The following is a 17,893-nucleotide window of genomic DNA, read 5'->3' on the forward strand; positions in this document are numbered from 1 at the left end:
GTCTTGACGGCCCTGTTCTTTGCTTCGAATACAACCATCGTTGCTTATTTCTTTGGCAAAGAGGTGTGGGATTCCGGTGCTGGAATTGTTGCGACGGTTTTGATTGCGATTTGTCCGGGCTACATTTCGAGATCTGTTGTTGGATCTTATGATAATGAAGGAGTTGCGACTCGTCAACTGCAAAGATCACCTCTCAACAATCTATCTGGAAATTGTCCTTGCAGCTCCTAACCTTATCCTTTCATCGTCGGAAAGCCACTGGAAGTGGGCGATTACCTAGCTATTGGAGCAATATTTGTCGCGATAGATTCTGTTTGCACGTTGCAGGTGCTAAATCTAGACGAGACACCTTTGTTGTATAGTCTTGTATTTAGGGAAGGTGTTGTGAATGATGTTACCTCAGTGGTGCTTTTCAATGCAATCCAAAGCTTTGATCTCAACCAACTTAATCCTTCAATTGCATTGCACTTTTTGGGCAACTTCTTCTATTTGTTTATAGCAAGCACTCTCCTCGGTGTTTTGACAGGTCTACTCAGTGCTTACGTTATTAAAAAGCTCTACATTGGCAGGCACTCTACAGATCGCGAGTTTGCTCTTATGATGCTAATGGCATACCTCTCCTATATGCTGGCTGAGTTATTCTATCTGAGTGGCATTCTCACCGTATTCTTTTGAGGTATTGTCATGTCTCATTATACTTGGCATAATGTGACTGAGAGCTCAAGAGTCACTACCAAGCATTCTTTTGCTACCCTGTCGTTTGTTGTTGAGATCTTCATCTTCCTTTACGTTGGTATGGATGCTTTGGACATTGAAAAATGGAAGTTTGTTAGTGATAGTCCTGGAACATCTATAGCAACAAGTTCAGTATTGTTGGGTTTAGTACTCCTTGGAAGAGCAACGTTTGTTTTCCCGTTATCCTATTTATCCAACTTGACTAAAAAATCACAGTATCAGAAGATCTCCTTCAGACAGCAAGTGATCATTTGGCGGGCTGGTCTTATGAGAGGTGCTGTTTCAATGGCACTCGCGTACAATCAGTTCACGATGTTGGGGCATACTCAGCTGCACAGTAATGCAATCATGATTACCAGCACGATCACGGTCGTCCTTTTCAGCACAATTGTCATACGGTGAACTGACTTGGGGTATTTTGCTTTTTATCGCAATGTCGCGGATAGCAAGAGTCGCCACCGACTTTTCTTTTATCCAATAAGGAAAGGTGGAAAAGAACAGGAAAGACCTCAATAGATTTTGGGTTCGGGAGGTACATTATACAAAGGGAAGGTATTAGCACCCTTTGTATCCATGGTTATCCATGGGCTCTTAATTGCTGGATCACTTATATTTTTGTCTGGAAAGTGCCGGTGAATTGTTTAGAAAATGTTTTGAAAAAGACAATTTAACTTTGTAATGATCCTCGTATGAATGTATACAAAGTGGTTATCTCGTTTAGTTTTGAAAATGGTTTGGAAAAATATAACTTGGTAATGATTCTAGTATGAATGTATACCAAGTGGTGATTTTCCAAAAGAGGTTTTGAAAGGTGTGAGGTGTTGAAAATATTTTAGGTTATGATCCAGTAATTGAGAGTTATACCTTCCTAAGGTCGTTATGGGCATTTCCTATCCTTATGAGGGTAAAACTGTCCTTACTATTGAGAAGTAAGTAGTTTTATCCTTTGGATGTTTAAGGGTCATCGTAGAGTCATTCGATAGGTCATTGAAGGCAACAGTTGTAAGGATACCTTAGCATTCGAAGGGACGATCATCATTTAACCGTAGGCTACACCGAAGGGTCATCGAGGGACAAAATCGTATTTTCGAAGGCAACATCCGAGGGACTATGATTTATTTTATGATGATTTAATCGAAGGGCCATTGCTAAGTGTATCCCCACGTTCGCGGGACATGACCGTAATACCGTAATATCGTAAGGCACAAGAGAGGTCCAAGATCACATATTTAAAGGCCATATTTTAAAGTTAATTAGGTGATTATGATGAATCTCCACATTAAAGTCAATACATTAAAAATAATACATTAAAATTAATACATTAAAATTAATTATTAAAATTAACACATTAAAATTAATTAAGCAACTTAGGGTGAGCCTCCACAAGGGTATCCCACAAATAAAGTGGAAGACCTAACGGCGGTCTTTTTTTCTGGGACATATGAACCTTTGCAAAATTCAACAAACGGGTTAGCATACCAAATCAGGGTGCAATCGAGGATTACACCGCAAAAGCAACAGTAATATGATCAGATAAACAATGCCTGGCTATGATAAAACATGAATGAAAAATCAGAATAGAAAAGTCGGCTACTGTCAGGTTCGCGCCTGCCTCGCCTAGCGAAGGCCTAGCGAATACTCGCTGCATGCTCGCTTAGCGATGTGCTAACGAGCGGCTGCGGATTCCGGTTTTAATAACGATATAATGGCAGCAAGCTTCACACTTTATAGCATTCATTACAGAGATTATGTGGTTAGACATTCAACGATTCATGCATACTTAAATTCATATGTAAAACTTAAGATAGTTTCAAAAATTCAATCATGATACCATGTGCAAATTAAGAACATAGGGTAGTAATAGCAATGCCAACCTGTTTGTAATCGAATTGTAACCTTGAATTGGCTGATCGGATCGAATTGAGCGGAAGTGACCTTACCGCCGCCGGCTTTTCCTTCAGGGCTTCCTTTAGGGTTTTCCGTCTGTGAGCGCTAGGGTTTGCTTGCTAGAGTTCTCCTCTCTCCCTTTTTCGTCTTCTTTTCATTACTGAAGTGCTGGTATTTATAATGCCCTTTTTCATGACCTAATGGGCTCAGACCGAAGCCCGAAATTTTTTGTTGTCTGTCAGCTTCGCTAGGCGAGCTGGTAGCGAACGTTTGCTTCGCTAGGCGAGCGTGTAGCGAACGTTCGCTAGGCGAGCGTGTAGCGAACGTAACGTTCGCTAGGCGAGCGTGTAGCGAACAGGCCATTTTGGGCCATTTTCTGGATTGGGCCATTCGTGAGCTGGGCCTTCGTTCCTTTGAGATCAGTGTCATAAAAATGATTCGGAATGCCTTGAAAAATGTCTTGAAATATTAATGGGCAAATTTTGGGGTATGACAGCTGCCCCTGTTCAATATTCTTGAACCGAGAGAGTAGAATGGTATGTGCCGTTCGCGGTCTGGAGGTGAAAGATTATTGAACACTAGAATGCCCCGAAAATTTGCGCTTGTCCCTTAGTCTCGATGGGGATGGGCTTAAAGATGCCATCCAGGTAGTTCGATGACGAGCTTCCGATTGCGTCGTACGTTAGACGATGTCTGAAGACATGGATGTCATACCGGGTCATACCCTAGACCGTATAGTGAATCATCCATCATGCTGTTGACTTCGCTGGGGAGTCAGAGTATGCTATATACTGCTGGGGATAAGGGATCAGAATGGATCATACGCTAGATCATATCTGAGTACCAGAGTGAGCTGTTCGTTAGGCGGATGACTTTGATGGGGATGAAAGATCAGAATGGATCGTACGCTAGATCGTCTCTGAGTTGAGAATGAGCCGTCCGTTAGGCTGAATCTGCTGAAAAGGGAGTAGTCGTATACTAGACTACCATTCAGAAATGTACCTGTCCGAAGGTAGCATCTGAGTAACAGAATGAGCCGTTCGTTAGGCTGAATCTGCTTAAAAGGGAGTAGTCGTATACTAGACCACCATTCAGAAATGTACCTGTCCGAAGGTAGCATCTGAGTAAGGGAGTAGCCGTATAATAGACTACCATTCAGAAATGTACCTGTCCGAAGGTAGCATCTGAGTAAGGGAGTAGCCGTATACTAGACTACCATTCAGAAATGTACCTGTCCGAAGGTAGCATCTGAGTAAGGGAGTAGCCGTATACTAGACTACCATTCAGAAATGTACCTGTCCGAAGGTAGCATCTGAGAAAGGGAGTAGCCGTATACTAGACTACCATTCAGAAATGTACCTGTCCGAAGGTAGCATCTGAGTAAGGGAGTAGCCGTATACTAGACTACCATTCAGAAATGTACCTGTCCGAAGGTAGCATCTGAGTAAGGGAGTAGCCGTATACTAGACTACCATTCAGAAATGTACCTGTCCGAAGGTAGCATCTGAGGAGATGAAGGTTTAACTTGGTCGTACATTAAACCATACTTGAGTTGTTGAAGATCAGAATGGATCGTACGTTAGATCGTATCTGAGCTGAAGATCCAAATGGGTCGTACGTTAGACCGTGTTGGAGTTGTTGAGAGTCAGAATGGATCGTACGTTAGACCGTATCTGAGCTGAAAGAGTCATGTGTCGGGCTGAATCAGAATGAATCGTACGTTAGGCTGTATCTGATAATATTTGTTGTATTTGCAGTGAATATCTGAGATGGGCTTGGAGATGCCACCGTTAGGAGGATGTCAGAACGTTTGTCAGAATAGATACTCATCTGGGTTCTATCTGAAAAATGGTCCGAATCTTGGATGTGATCCGGAGGATAACTAACCTGAAAAATAACGTTAGTTTCATGCAATGTCATGATGCATGAGATGCTTTATGCTTGTGAACATGGTATGCATATACATGCTATGAAATGATGTAAAGTATATGATGCGGAATGAAGTAAATGTGAGCATTGTATGCAGGTATGTAATTTGGAATGATGTAATGAGTGCACTATGCGTCTGAAACGTTCTTCCAGGGAACTCTACTGGGGAGATAAATCTCAGTCTGCTGGTCGGAGACATTGGTATTGATGACCCTGTCTCGGCTGGGGGATACTTGATTTTTTGTCTGACGATGGAAACACTCAACAGAGCCTGGCTGGGGATGGAAGAGATGACCTTTCGGTATGGCGGTGCCGACCTCTTCTGGGGAATAATTGGCGTTGCCGGGGAATCGAATTAGCAACGGACTCCTCGGAAAGCGTGGTTAGACCTTCTCCTTGGTCCTGGAGTCTCGCAGTAATTGCTATTTCCATTTTAGGCATGTATTCTTGATAAACATTAATCATATTCAAATGCATATATCAATTCAAATTAAATCAATGGACGTTTATGCAATCAAAACAGAAAAAGTGAAAACAAAAGCATCTTTTTTGGAGATAAAATTGTATTGATTTTGAAAGAGGGCCTATAAACAGGCAATTTGTGTACAAGGAGACAAAAATCCTAGTAAGAGGAAATTGTCAAGAACACAAAGAGAAAGCTATGCAGAGAAAGTCCTATTTATTTTAATTCCACTACTGTCATCATGTCTTCAAGCATCTCATCTCCTGCTGTCGGATAGAGGTGGTTGGCTTGTTCAGTCCCTTGAACTTGGTTGAAGCTGGCAGAAAACGGGACACAGTCATACGCTTTAATCCCTAATTTTTGCCTGGACCGCCTTTTCAGGTTTTCAGTCCACCGGGATACCCCTTTTTGCCCAAGCCGCCTTTTCAGGTTTTCGACTTGCCGGGTATACGTCTTTATATATTCATCCCTAATTTTTGCCCGAACCCTTTTGGTTCGCCGGGATGCCCTTACTTTTGCCTAGGTACATCGACCTAGCGGGTCTCTGTTATGCGTAGTATTTTTTAACTATGTCCGCGTTCACAGGATGCGGGAAGTCTTCGCCATCCATTGTAGCAAGTATCATGGCTCCACCGGAGAATACCTTCTTAACCACAAATGGCCCTTCGTATGTGGGAGTCCACTTGCCTCTGGGATCCCCTTGTGGTAGAATGATACGCTTGATCACCAAGTTGCCAATTTGATACACCTGTCTCTTGACTCTTTTGTTAAATGCTTGGGTCATGCGCTTCTGATATATCTGCCCGTGACAAACAGCCGCAAGTCTCTTCTCATCAATCAAGTTTATCTGATCGAGTCGAGTCTGAATCCATTCGTCCTCGCTTAAACCCGCCTCTTTCATGATCCTTAGAGAGGGAATCTGAACTTCCACTGGTAAGACGGCTTCCGTTCCGTAGACTAAAGAGAAAGGAGTTGCCCCTGTCGAAGTGCGTACTGAAGTGCGATAACCGTGGAGAGCAAACGGCAACATCTCATGCCAGTCTTTGTACGTTACTGTCATCTTTTGTATGATCTTCTTGATGTTCTTATTAGCAGCCTCTACGGCGCCATTCATCTTTGGCCGGTACGGAGAGGAGTTATGGTGTTTAATTTTGAACTGCGTGCAGAGTTCAGTAATCATCTTGTTGTTCAAATTAGTACCATTGTCAGTGATAATTCTTTCAGGGATGCCATACCGACAAATAAGACTATTCTTGATGAACCGTGCCACCACATTCTTGGTGACAGAAGCGAATGAGGCTGCCTCTACCCACTTCGTAAAGTAATCAATAGCGACGAGAATGAAGCGATGTCCATTAGAAGCCGTAGGTTTAATCTCTCCAATCATATCGATGCCCCACATTGCAAAGGGCCAAGGTGCTGTCAACACGTTCAATGGAGCAGGAGGCACATGTACTTTGTCCGCATATATCTGGCACTTGTGACAGGTTCTGGAGTGATGGTGGCAATCAGTTTCCATGGTAGACCAATAATACCCTGATCTCAGAATCTTCTTGGCCATTGTATGTCCACTAGAATGAGTCCCAAAAATACCGTCATGCATGTCTTCCATAATCCTTTATGCTTCCTTTTTATCCACACAGCGAAGCAGAGTCGAGTCATGATTACGTTTGTATAACACTCAATTACTCAGAAAGAATTTAGCGGAGAACTTCCTCAGGAATTTTTTGTCATTGACGGATGCCCCTTCAGGGTATTCCTGATCTTCTAAGTATCTTTTTACGTCGTGGAACCATGGTTTCTCCTGTACTTTGTCAGTGTTAAGTTTATAACAGTATGCCGGTTCATCTAGTCGCTCAATGGTGATCCTGGGAGCTTCATTATCCCATCTGACTCTGAACATAGATGACATGGTAGCTAATGCGTCTGCCAACTGATTCTCCTCTCGGGGAATATGTTCAAATGTAATCTCTTCAAAGTATGGGATTAATGTCATCACCCGCTCTCGATAAGGGATGAGATTCGGATGCTTAGTGTCCCATTCTCCTTTGATCTGACTGATTACTAATGTTGAGTCTCCGTACACGCTCAAAAACTTGATTCGCCGGTCTATGGCAGCCTTGAGTCCCAAAATACATGCTTCATACTCAGCCATATTATTAGTACAATGAAAACATAGTCTAGCAGTGAAAGGCGTATGGTAACCTCCGGGAGAAATGATTACAACACCAACACCATGGCCCAATGCATTAGAAGATCCATCAAAGACCATAGTCCATCGGGATCCCAGTTCGGGTCCTTCATCCGGTTCAGGTTTTTCATCATCAGTAACAAGCATGACATCCTCATCCGGGAACTCAAAATTCATAGATTGATAATCGTCCACCGCTTGATGAGCCAAATGATCAGCGAGCACGCTTCCTCTGATTGCTTTCTGGGTAGTATACTGGATATCGTACTCTGTTAAGATCATCTGCCATCTCGCTATTCTTCCGGAGAGGGCAGGCTTCTCGAACATGTATTTGATGGGATCCATCCTAGAAATCAACAAAGTGGTATGATTCAACATATACTGTCTTAGTCGGCGAGCAGCCCAGACCAAAGCACAGCAAGTTCTCTCGAGCAGTGAGTATCTTGTTTCACAGTCGGTAAACTTTTTGCTCAGGTAGTATATGGCATGCTCTTTTCGACCAGACTCGTCATGTTGCCCCAATACGCACCCCATTGAATTTTCTAACACGGTCAAATACATGATTAGAGGTCTTCCTTCAACTGGTGGTATCAGAATCGGAGGTTCCTGGAGGTAGTTCTTGATTTTGTCAAAAGCTTCTTGGCACTCGTCATTCCATATCATTTCTTGATTTTTCCTCAGTAATTTGAAGATGGGTTTGCAGGTAGCGGTCAAGTGGGAGATAAATCGAGCAATGTAGTTCAAGCGTCCCAAGAAACCTCTGACTTCTTTCTCCGTACGGGGAACTGGCATTTCTTGAATAGCTCTCACTTTAGCCGGGTCAACCTCAATTCCTTTACCACTGACAATAAAGCCCAAGAGTTTACCGGATCTTACTCCAAAAGTGCATTTGTTCGGATTCAATCTCAACTTGTACTTCTTCAACCTCTCGAACAGTTTGTATAAATGATCGAGATGTTCTTTTTCAGTATGAGATCTGGCTATCATGTCATCCACGTATACTTCTATTTCATGATGAATCATATCATGGAACAAAACTACCATAGCACGCTGGTACGTTGCCCCGGCGTTCTTTAAACCGAATGGCATTACTTTATAACAGAACGTGCCCCATTGCGTCACAAACGTAGTTTTCTCCATGTCCTCAGGCGCCATCTTAATTTGGTTGTAACCTGAGAATCCATCCATGAATGAGAACACTTTGTGTTGAGCGGTGTTATCTACCAGAACATCAATGTGCGGGAGTGGAAAGTCATCTTTGGGACTCGCTTTATTCAAATCTCTGTAATCTACGCACATTCGCACCTTACCATCCTTCTTTGGCACTGGCACCACATTAGAAACCCATTGAGGATAAGAAGTAACGGCTAGGAAACCGGCATTGAATTGTTTTATAACCTCGGCTTTGATTTTCTCAGACATTTCAGGACGCATGCGGCGAACCTTTTGCTTGACAGGACGGCAGTCTTCCTTCGTAGGCAGCCGATGCACCACTATATCAGTATCCAACCCGGGCATGTCTTCATAAGACCAGGCAAAGATCTCCACATAGTCACGCAACATCTGGATCAATCTTTCTTTGACACTGTTTTCCAAGCCTGCTCCTATTTTGACTTCTTTTCTGTCTACTTCAGTACCCAGATTTACGATTTCGAGTGACTCTTCATGCGGCTGTATAGTCCTTTCCTCTTGCAGTAATAGTCTGGCAAGCTCTCCAGGGACTTCACAATCTTCCTCACTTCCATCTTCGGCTTGGTAGATTGGATTTTCAAAGTCATAATGAACAGTAGCGGAATTATTATCAATAGGATCCAGAGTGGATACGGATCTGCAATTTGTGACGTGAGTGTGTGTAAGAAAGCATAGCTTGTTTGAAAGACGACAGGAAAAATAAAGAGCGCAATATTTGAATGCGAAAAAGTCCATTGATTTATTGAATATGAATATGCTTATGAAATGACAAAACCCTTAACAAATTAGCTATTGTGCCCCGGGCGTAGACACAATGCTTTAAGAAGTTCAATTGAAAAATTAAAGATTTGCAATACTAAATGGACAATAACAATTACTCCTGACTAAAGGAGATTGGGATAGTGTCTTCAGCCTTCCAATTATTGAGTCCGTCGCCAATTGTTGGGTAGATCCAGCTATCCAGGTCGCAATCACTGTCAGCATCTTCTACAACGTTGATTTGATCTTTGACCATCTTTTCAGAGCTAAATCCCAGACCAGATTTATCAGACTTGTAGGGTATGCTGATCAGTTGACCCCAGCCAGTATAGCCACCATCTTCAACCACAGCTTGAGCGTCCTTCAGGGAGACCATGGCAGGAGGAGCTCGAATAACCTCGGGCACAAGGGGAGTTGGCTTAAGGACAGGACTGGGCGGAGGAACCACTTCAAATGACTGAGACGGAGTCTCGAAGAATTCACCATCCATCTCGATGTATCTGAAGGTATGCACACTACTGACGATATACTCTTCTTCCCCACACACAGTGACAATCTTTCCCTCTATTGGATATCTCAGCTTTTGATGGAGAGACGAAGCTACAACACCTGCCCCGTGAATCCAAGGGCGTCCCAGCAAGCAGGAATAGGCGGGGCGAATGTTCATTACATGAAAGGTAGTGTTGAAGACTTGAGGTCCTATCTTGATAGGGAGAACAACTTCACCATGGACAACACTCTTCGCACCATCGTAAGCACGTACCACGATGTCACTAGGTTTCAGTTCAAGGCTTTTACAGTCAAGTTTATCGAGCACGGCTTTCGGTAGCACATTCAAAGAAGAGCCATTATCGATCAACACATGAGACAGGGTGATCCCTTTACACTCAATAGAGATATGCAGGGCTTTATTGTGGTTCTTTCCCGCTGGCGTCAGGTCAGCATTGGAAAAACCTAGGCCACCGTCGACAGTCAGATTAGCAACATAGTTTTCAAACTGATCAACGGACGTTTCCTGAGGTACATGGGCAGTCTTCAAGAATTTTATCAAGGCATTGGCATGAGATTCAGAAGATAATAGCAAGGACAACATCGAGATCTTAGACGGGGTATGCCCCAACTGTTCTACCACATCAAAATCACTCTTGCGGATGATTTTCAGCACTTCTTCCATTTCTCGTTTGGCAACGTCTTCAGGAGTAGCTTCGATCGGTGCCTCTAACGGGGAAGGGTTGACCGGTTCCTTTCCTCGGTTTTCGGGAACTGGGGGTGAGATCTCTGGAGAGAAGATCCTTCCGCTTCGAGTAACTTTACTAGTCCCAACAATGTCATTAGGATTAGCAGAATCACCAACTTGCTTTACGCCATGGATGTAAACATCACCTCCATAATTCCACGGAATGGCTTTGCTTGAAGAATACGGTACTGGGCCAGGTGCAGTAATGATCAGGGGGGCTATCTTGGGCTCAGCAATAATCTTCACAGGTATTCTGGGAGCAGTAATCTTCACTGGAACTTTGGACCTTGCAATCACAGATACTTCTTCAATAGGGTTTTCCGCCTTAGAAACCCTTTCAAAGAGAATTGTACGATCGTCCACCAGCCGTTGAATACCATTCTTCAATTTCAAACAGTCCTCGGGCCAGAGTATGCAGAGATTGCAATCTTCAGTACAACCTGGAAATAAATTAGCTTGCAATAAATTCCTCTTTATGATCGGGAGAGGAGATGTTAAGTCCGCTACAGTAGTGATGAGAGAATCGCCATCGAGAGCATTAACAGCCTTGTCATGATTAGGCATAGGAGCAGTGATGACATTAGGAGTCTCCGGAGGCTCGAACTCAATTTCCCCAGCGTCGATCATATCCTGAATTTTGTTCTTCAACAACCAACAATCGTTTGTATCGTGCCCGGGGCTATCGGAGTGATATGCACACCTGGCATTGGGATTATAACGAGGCGAAGCAGTGTTGACATTTGCAGGAGGACCTCTGAGAGTGATTAAGTTTACCTTTAGCATACTTTGCAGTGCTTGTGCTAAAGTCATATTGAGCTTGGTAAACTGCCTTCTTGGTCTGTCTTGTCTTTGATGGAAGTTTTGAGCTGGTGGGGCTGCGATCGTCACTGCTCCAACGGCGTGGTCACCATTTTTCTTATTATGATTCTTTTGACCGTACACAGCATTTGATTCATTCTTCCCATGGTAGGACTTCTTGCTGCTCGTAGAGGTAGCTACCTGTATCTTTCCACTTCGAAGGCCGCTCTCCACCCGTTCACCTGTCAGTATAAGTTCAGTGAAACCTGATGAAGAACTCCCCAGTAGGTGGCTGTAGAATGGACCAGTCAGGGTACCCATGAACAGGTCTACTAATTCTCGGTCAGTCATAGGGGGTTTGACCCTGCCGGCCAAATCTCTCCATTTCTGAGCATACTCTTTGAAGCTTTCTTTAGATCCCATGGCCATATTCTGCAACTGTAGCCGAGTAGGTGCTAATTCAGAATTGTACTGGTACTGCTTATAGAAAGCTGTTGCTAAATCAGTCCAGGTGCGGATGTCAGAGCTCTCGAGCTGATAATACCATTCCAACTGAGTGCCAGACAGACTTTCTTGGAAGAAATGGATCCATAGTTTCTTATCAGTGGTATGCGGCTGAATCTTTCTCACATAAGCCCTTAAATGCATCTGAGGACAGGATGCACCATCGTACTTAGTGAAAGTGGGGATTTTGAATTTGCGTGGAATGGTCACATCGGAGACCAGACCCAAACTTTCGAAATCCAGACCAGGCGCCTTCTGACCCTCCATGGCTAGCATGCGTTCTTCCAGCAATCTGTACTTATCGTCTCTTGGAGAGTACTGTTCATTTTCATAGTTCTCATCGTCATCCTCAGGGTTGGAGAAATCAGCATTCTCTTCCTCTGAGTCATTCTCCGCCCCCTCTTCTGGACCATTCGGGATTCCAAATTTGATTCCCGTAGCCTGTCCTTTACGCCTTCTTCCCGGGTTAATGAAACTCACAGCTTTCTTATCTTTCTTCTTTTCGACCAAAAAAGCCTTCAGTTCCTCTTGCCCCTTGGATAAGCTTAGCATCATCTCCTTGAATTGAGCATTCTGAGTCTGGAGATCTTTGACAGTTTGTTCGAGATCCATTTTTCTGTTTGTAATGAAGACCGTGAGAACATTGAACTTGTAGAATACCTGTTATGCAGTGTTATGTTATGCTATGCAATGTATGAAATGTTTTCAAGGACTTTTGGAATTTAACTTTGCGTAAATCACCAACAAGAGAGAAATGTTTATTGCTAATTTCTTTGATCAATGTTCATTACAAAAGGAATAATAATAAAAAATACAATGAAAGCTCAAGTCTCCCAGGGGCGACTTCTTTTTGGGCGAAGATACGCATTGAGTCTTCGTTCCTCATTAAGCTGACTGGTAAGTTCTAACACTTTCTTCCTTTCTGCGACGAACTGAGTCTCGAAAGTATCCCTTTCTTCTCTCAACTGGATCCAGGATCTCTTTAGTTCCTCAACGTTGGTAGGCATATCTGGATAAGGAATGATCTGAGGAGTACCTCCTTCAGCTTCAGGTTCGACAATCTGAGGTCCGATTGCAAGATATGGCATGACAAGTTCACGAGCTCTGGCGCGTACCCATCTGAGATAAGGTTCCATAGGAATAGAATTTTTCTGTCCTAACGTACCTCTCTTCACCATGCCCCAAGCTCGTACAAATCTTTGACAGAGGCCTTGGGAATCGTTGTCATAGTCGAACACAATGCCTTCGATGATCATTTCATGTGGACCATCTCTTCGAGCACAACCAAACTGTCGCAGAGCTAAAGCAGGATTATAAGTAATACCTCCTCTTATTCCTAGGAGTGGTACATTAGGGAACTCGCCACAACGGTCAATGATGGTAACATTTTCCTTGAACTGAGGACACCAACAGATGTCTGAATGGGAGAGTGACATTATCCTTTGAGACCATTTCAGATTTTGCTCATTCTTCAAGACTGATTGAGGAAGGTGTGAAATAAACCACCTAGACAATAGAGGTATGCAGCACATGAGAGTCCCCTGCCTTTTCATAGTACGAGTGTGGAGGGAATGCAAAATGTCTCCCAGCAAGGTAGGTACAGGGTTATGAGTGAGAAATATCTTAATAGCATTCATGTCTATGAATTGGTCTGGATTAGGGAATAACACCAAGCCATAGATTAGCAATGCCAGGATGTCTTCGAAAGCACGGACATTCATAACTTTTAAGAGTTCTCGGGCCTTATTTGTCAGGAATTTGGCAAGTAAACCCTTAACTCCACTCCTTGTTACCCAATTAGCTTCAATGTCGGACTTCGTCATGTGTAGAGTTGCGGCAACTTCTTCAGACTTCGGAACCTTTTCTAAACCACTGAAAGGTATTTGATCAAGGATAGGTATCCCAAGCAGTCTGGAGAATTCTTCCAGTGTAGGTACCAACTGATAATCTGGGAATGTGAAGCAATGATGTTTAGGGTCGAAGAACTGGAATAAAACTCTCATCATATCTTCTTTGAAACCAGTGGTAACCAAGTTGAGAAGATGACCATGTTTCTTGTTGAACTGAGCATGATCGGGGAGTTCTGACACCAAATCCTTGAGTTGAGGAGAGATCGCTACAAGATTAATCCGGATGGTCTTCCTGGGAGCCATAGCCTTACAAAACAGAGCAAAGTTAAATCCCTAAGTCCTTGAAATGGCATATGTTATGATGCTATGATGTTATGATGTTATGAGGTTAAATAAATAACAAGCACAAGCAAGTCACACAACCATCATTCCTAGGTCTTAAGGCTTGCATGAGTTCCATAGGTAAGTACCCTCCCCACTGAAGTTTAGTTGGTTCAACCTGTCCTAGAATAGTAACCGGGTTCTAAAAGGATCTCAAATCATCGACCTTTCCTTAAGTCCACTTCAGTGCAACACCAAGTGGTTGACCGAAGCTTCCCTAAAGTCCAATCTCAAAGAGTGTAGTATCGAGTCTCAACCAACCCCAGTCGGAACCGAAGTCAGTTATCTCACTACTTTCTAATGGCCAGGATGAGTCAATTAGGGTTCTAAAAGTCTGGTTAATGCTTTGATGACACCACGCGGAAGCCAAATTTTTCCTCAAGTAACATGAGGAACATCAGGACAACCAAAGTGTCACATTAACCGTAGCCATCATTTTAACCATTCCAGTATACGCCGGATAGTCGTGATGATCTATTGCTACTTACCTAAGGTACACTAGATCCGGGTGTAGGATCTTTCACTCAAAAATACCCAAGCAATCCCTTAAAAGTAAATCAGACAATTTGGAATAGGTGATCTTGTTTTTTAAGGTAACCTCTCTTTTTAAAGTCCCCAGCAGAGTCGCCAGTTCTATCATACGGTGAACTGACTTGGGGTATTTTGCTTTTTATCGCAATGTCGCGGATAGCAAGAGTCGCCACCGACTTTTCTTTTATCCAATAAGGAAAGGTGGAAAAGAACAGGAAAGACCTCAATAGATTTTGGGTTCGGGAGGTACATTATACAAAGGGAAGGTATTAGCACCCTTTGTATCCATGGTTATCCATGGGCTCTTAATTGCTGGATCACTTATATTTTTGTCTGGAAAGTGCCGGTGAATTGTTTAGAAAATGTTTTGAAAAAGAGAATTTAACTTTGTAATGATCCTCGTATGAATGTATACAAAGTGGTTATCTCGTTTAGTTTTGAAAATGGTTTGGAAAAATATAACTTGGTAATGATTCTAGTATGAATGTATACCAAGTGGTGATTTTCCAAAAGAGGTTTTGAAAGGTGTGAGGTGTTGAAAATATTTTAGGTTATGATCCAGTAATTGAGAGTTATACCTTCCTAAGGTCGTTATGGGCATTTCCTATCCTTATGAGGGTAAAACTGTCCTTACTATTGAGAAGTAAGTAGTTTTATCCTTTGGATGTTTAAGGGTCATCGTAGAGTCATTCGATAGGTCATTGAAGGCAACAGTTGTAAGGATACCTTAGCATTCGAAGGGACGATCATCATTTAACCGTAGGCTACACCGAAGGGTCATCGAGGGACAAAATCGTATTTTCGAAGGCAACATCCGAGGGACTATGATTTATTTTATGATGATTTAATCGAAGGGCCATTGCTAAGTGTATCCCCACGTTCGCGGGACATGACCGTAATACCGTAATATCGTAAGGCACAAGAGAGGTCCAAGATCACATATTTAAAGGCCATATTTTAAAGTTAATTAGGTGATTATGATGAATCTCCACATTAAAGTCAATACATTAAAAATAATACATTAAAATTAATACATTAAAATTAATTATTAAAGATAACACATTAAAATTAATTAAGCAACTTAGGGTGAGCCTCCACAAGGGTATCCCACAAATAAAGTGGAAGACCTAACGGCGGTCTTTTTTTCTGGGACATATGAACCTTTGCAAAATTCAACAAACGGGTTAGCATACCAAATCAGGGTGCAATCGAGGATTACACCGCAAAAGCAACAGTAATATGATCAGATAAACAATGCCTGGCTATGATAAAACATGAATGAAAAATCAGAATAGAAAAGTCGGCTACTGTCAGGTTCGCGCCTGCCTCGCCTAGCGAAGGCCTAGCGAATACTCGCTGCATGCTCGCTTAGCGATGTGCTAGCGAGCGGCTGCGGATTCCGGTTTTAATAACGATATAATGGCAGCAAGCTTCACACTTTATAGCATTCATTACAGAGATTATGTGGTTAGACATTCAACGATTCATGCATACTTAAATTCATATGTAAAACTTAAGATAGTTTCATAAATTCAATCATGATACCATGTGCAAATTAAGAACATAGGGTAGTAATAGCAATGCCAACCTGTTTGTAATCGAATTGTAACCTTGAATTGGCTGATCGGATCGAATTGAGCGGAAGTGACCTTACCGCCGCCGGCTTTTCCTTCAGGGCTTCCTTTAGGGTTTTCCGTCTGTGAGCGCTAGGGTTTGCTTGCTAGAGTTCTCCTCTCTCCCTTTTTCGTCTTCTTTTCATTACTGAAGTGCTGGTATTTATAATGCCCTTTTTCATGACCTAATGGGCTCAGACCGAAGCCCGAAATTTTTTGTTGTCTGTCAGCTTCGCTAGGCGAGCTGGTAGCGAACGTTTGCTTCGCTAGGCGAGCGTGTAGCGAACGTTCGCTAGGCGAGCGTGTAGCGAACGTAACGTTCGCTAGGCGAGCGTGTAGCGAACAGGCCATTTTGGGCCATTTTCTGGATTGGGCCATTCGTGAGCTGGGCCTTCGTTCCTTTGAGATCAGTGTCATAAAAATGATTCGGAATGCCTTGAAAAATGTCTTGAAATATTAATGGGCAAATTTTGGGGTATGACAACAGTGGTGTTTGGTCTGTTGACGAAGCCACTCATAAGACTTCTACTACCTTATTTTAAAGTCACAACCAGCATGACAACCACAGAAACATCTACTCCAAAATCATTCATTGTCCCACTTCTAGGAAACTCCCGAGATTCCGAAGCTGATCTTGAAGGCCATGAAATTCAAACCGTCGAAAACTCATCACTAACCATAACCGTGTAGCAGCAACACCGATGTTCATGCATGGGCTTCGAACTACCGTAACAACAACACATCGTCAACTTTACGATTCGGTAACTCCATCTTCTTCTTAATTTTTTTCCGTTGTATGTTGATCTAATGAGTTTGAAGCTTTTGTTTTGAGTTTTGTTGGCTTTAAAACAGAGAAATAGGAGAAAACAAGAAAAGTGGTGAAGTCTATAGACTGTTTGATGTCGGTGGCGCAATCCGACACAGACAACCCAACAAGCTTGCTTCTATGCATCCGCACAACAAACTCATAAAGTGATTCCATGGAACACCAACTCACTCCTAATAAAACACTCTGGTTTCTCTTTTCTTTCTCGGCAGTAGAAGAAGGAAGAGGGAAGTACATTCAGTTAATTTCCAAAGTATTGCTATTGTGTTTATTATTATTATTAATATATGTGGTTTGTTCATTATAAATCTTTTTTAAGTGTTGATAATTAATAAGTGTTAAAATATGATAGGTGTTAAATTCATATCTTACCTTTACGGGTTACGTGTTGCTATTTGGTCTTGAGTTTCTAATTTCCTTTTTTTTTACCAACAAAGTATTTAGATTTAGATTGATATCATAAGCTCATATGATTTGTTTAGTAATTAAAAGTTAGTTTTATGTCAAAATTTGTATTTGATTATTTCTTTTATTTTCATCTTTTATGATTAATTTTAGAGAAGTAAAAGATATAATCAAAGTGATAATATAAAGCCTTAAAGTAAGAGATTCCATACTTAATTAGCACATGATATTTATGATATATAATTTGGATCAAGCATCTCATTAAAAATAATATTGAATCAAATTAAACTATTTCACAAATAATTTTTACTAATGTGTAAACCCTCTATCAACATCTAGTTATATTTTTCCAATTAACGATGTTAAAAATCTTTTCTTAAACAAACTCGAAAGAAAAGGACCGTTGGAATCTAGCATTCCAGTGTAACCCTTGAACAATTAAGTCCAAAGCACATGTCTTGTTCTTATTGAGTTTTCATTTTCCACTAAACCATTTCAATTTCGACTTCAAATAATTTTTGTAACCAAGTCAAACTGTCTCAGATCATTTATGTGAATCCATCCTCGATCACATATTGAGAGATATTTCTTAA

At 42.1% G+C, this 17,893-nt stretch overlaps 1 protein-coding gene across 1 annotated transcript in view; it reads left to right on the top strand.

Annotated features, from left to right (window-relative positions):
• Nucleotides 1-504: 504 nt before the first annotated feature.
• The window catches only part of LOC127074813 (sodium/hydrogen exchanger 2), a 50,293-nt gene continuing 32,904 nt past the window's right edge, over nt 505-17,893 (top strand). The window contains exon 1 of the mRNA XM_051016192.1: nt 505-615. Coding sequence (XP_050872149.1) covers nt 598-615 — 18 coding nt within the window. The 5' untranslated portion in view covers nt 505-597. The remainder of the gene's footprint in view (nt 616-17,893) is intronic.

This window comes from Lathyrus oleraceus, chromosome 4 (genome assembly GCF_024323335.1).
Source record: "Lathyrus oleraceus cultivar Zhongwan6 chromosome 4, CAAS_Psat_ZW6_1.0, whole genome shotgun sequence".
NCBI lineage: Eukaryota > Viridiplantae > Streptophyta > Magnoliopsida > Fabales > Fabaceae > Lathyrus > Lathyrus oleraceus.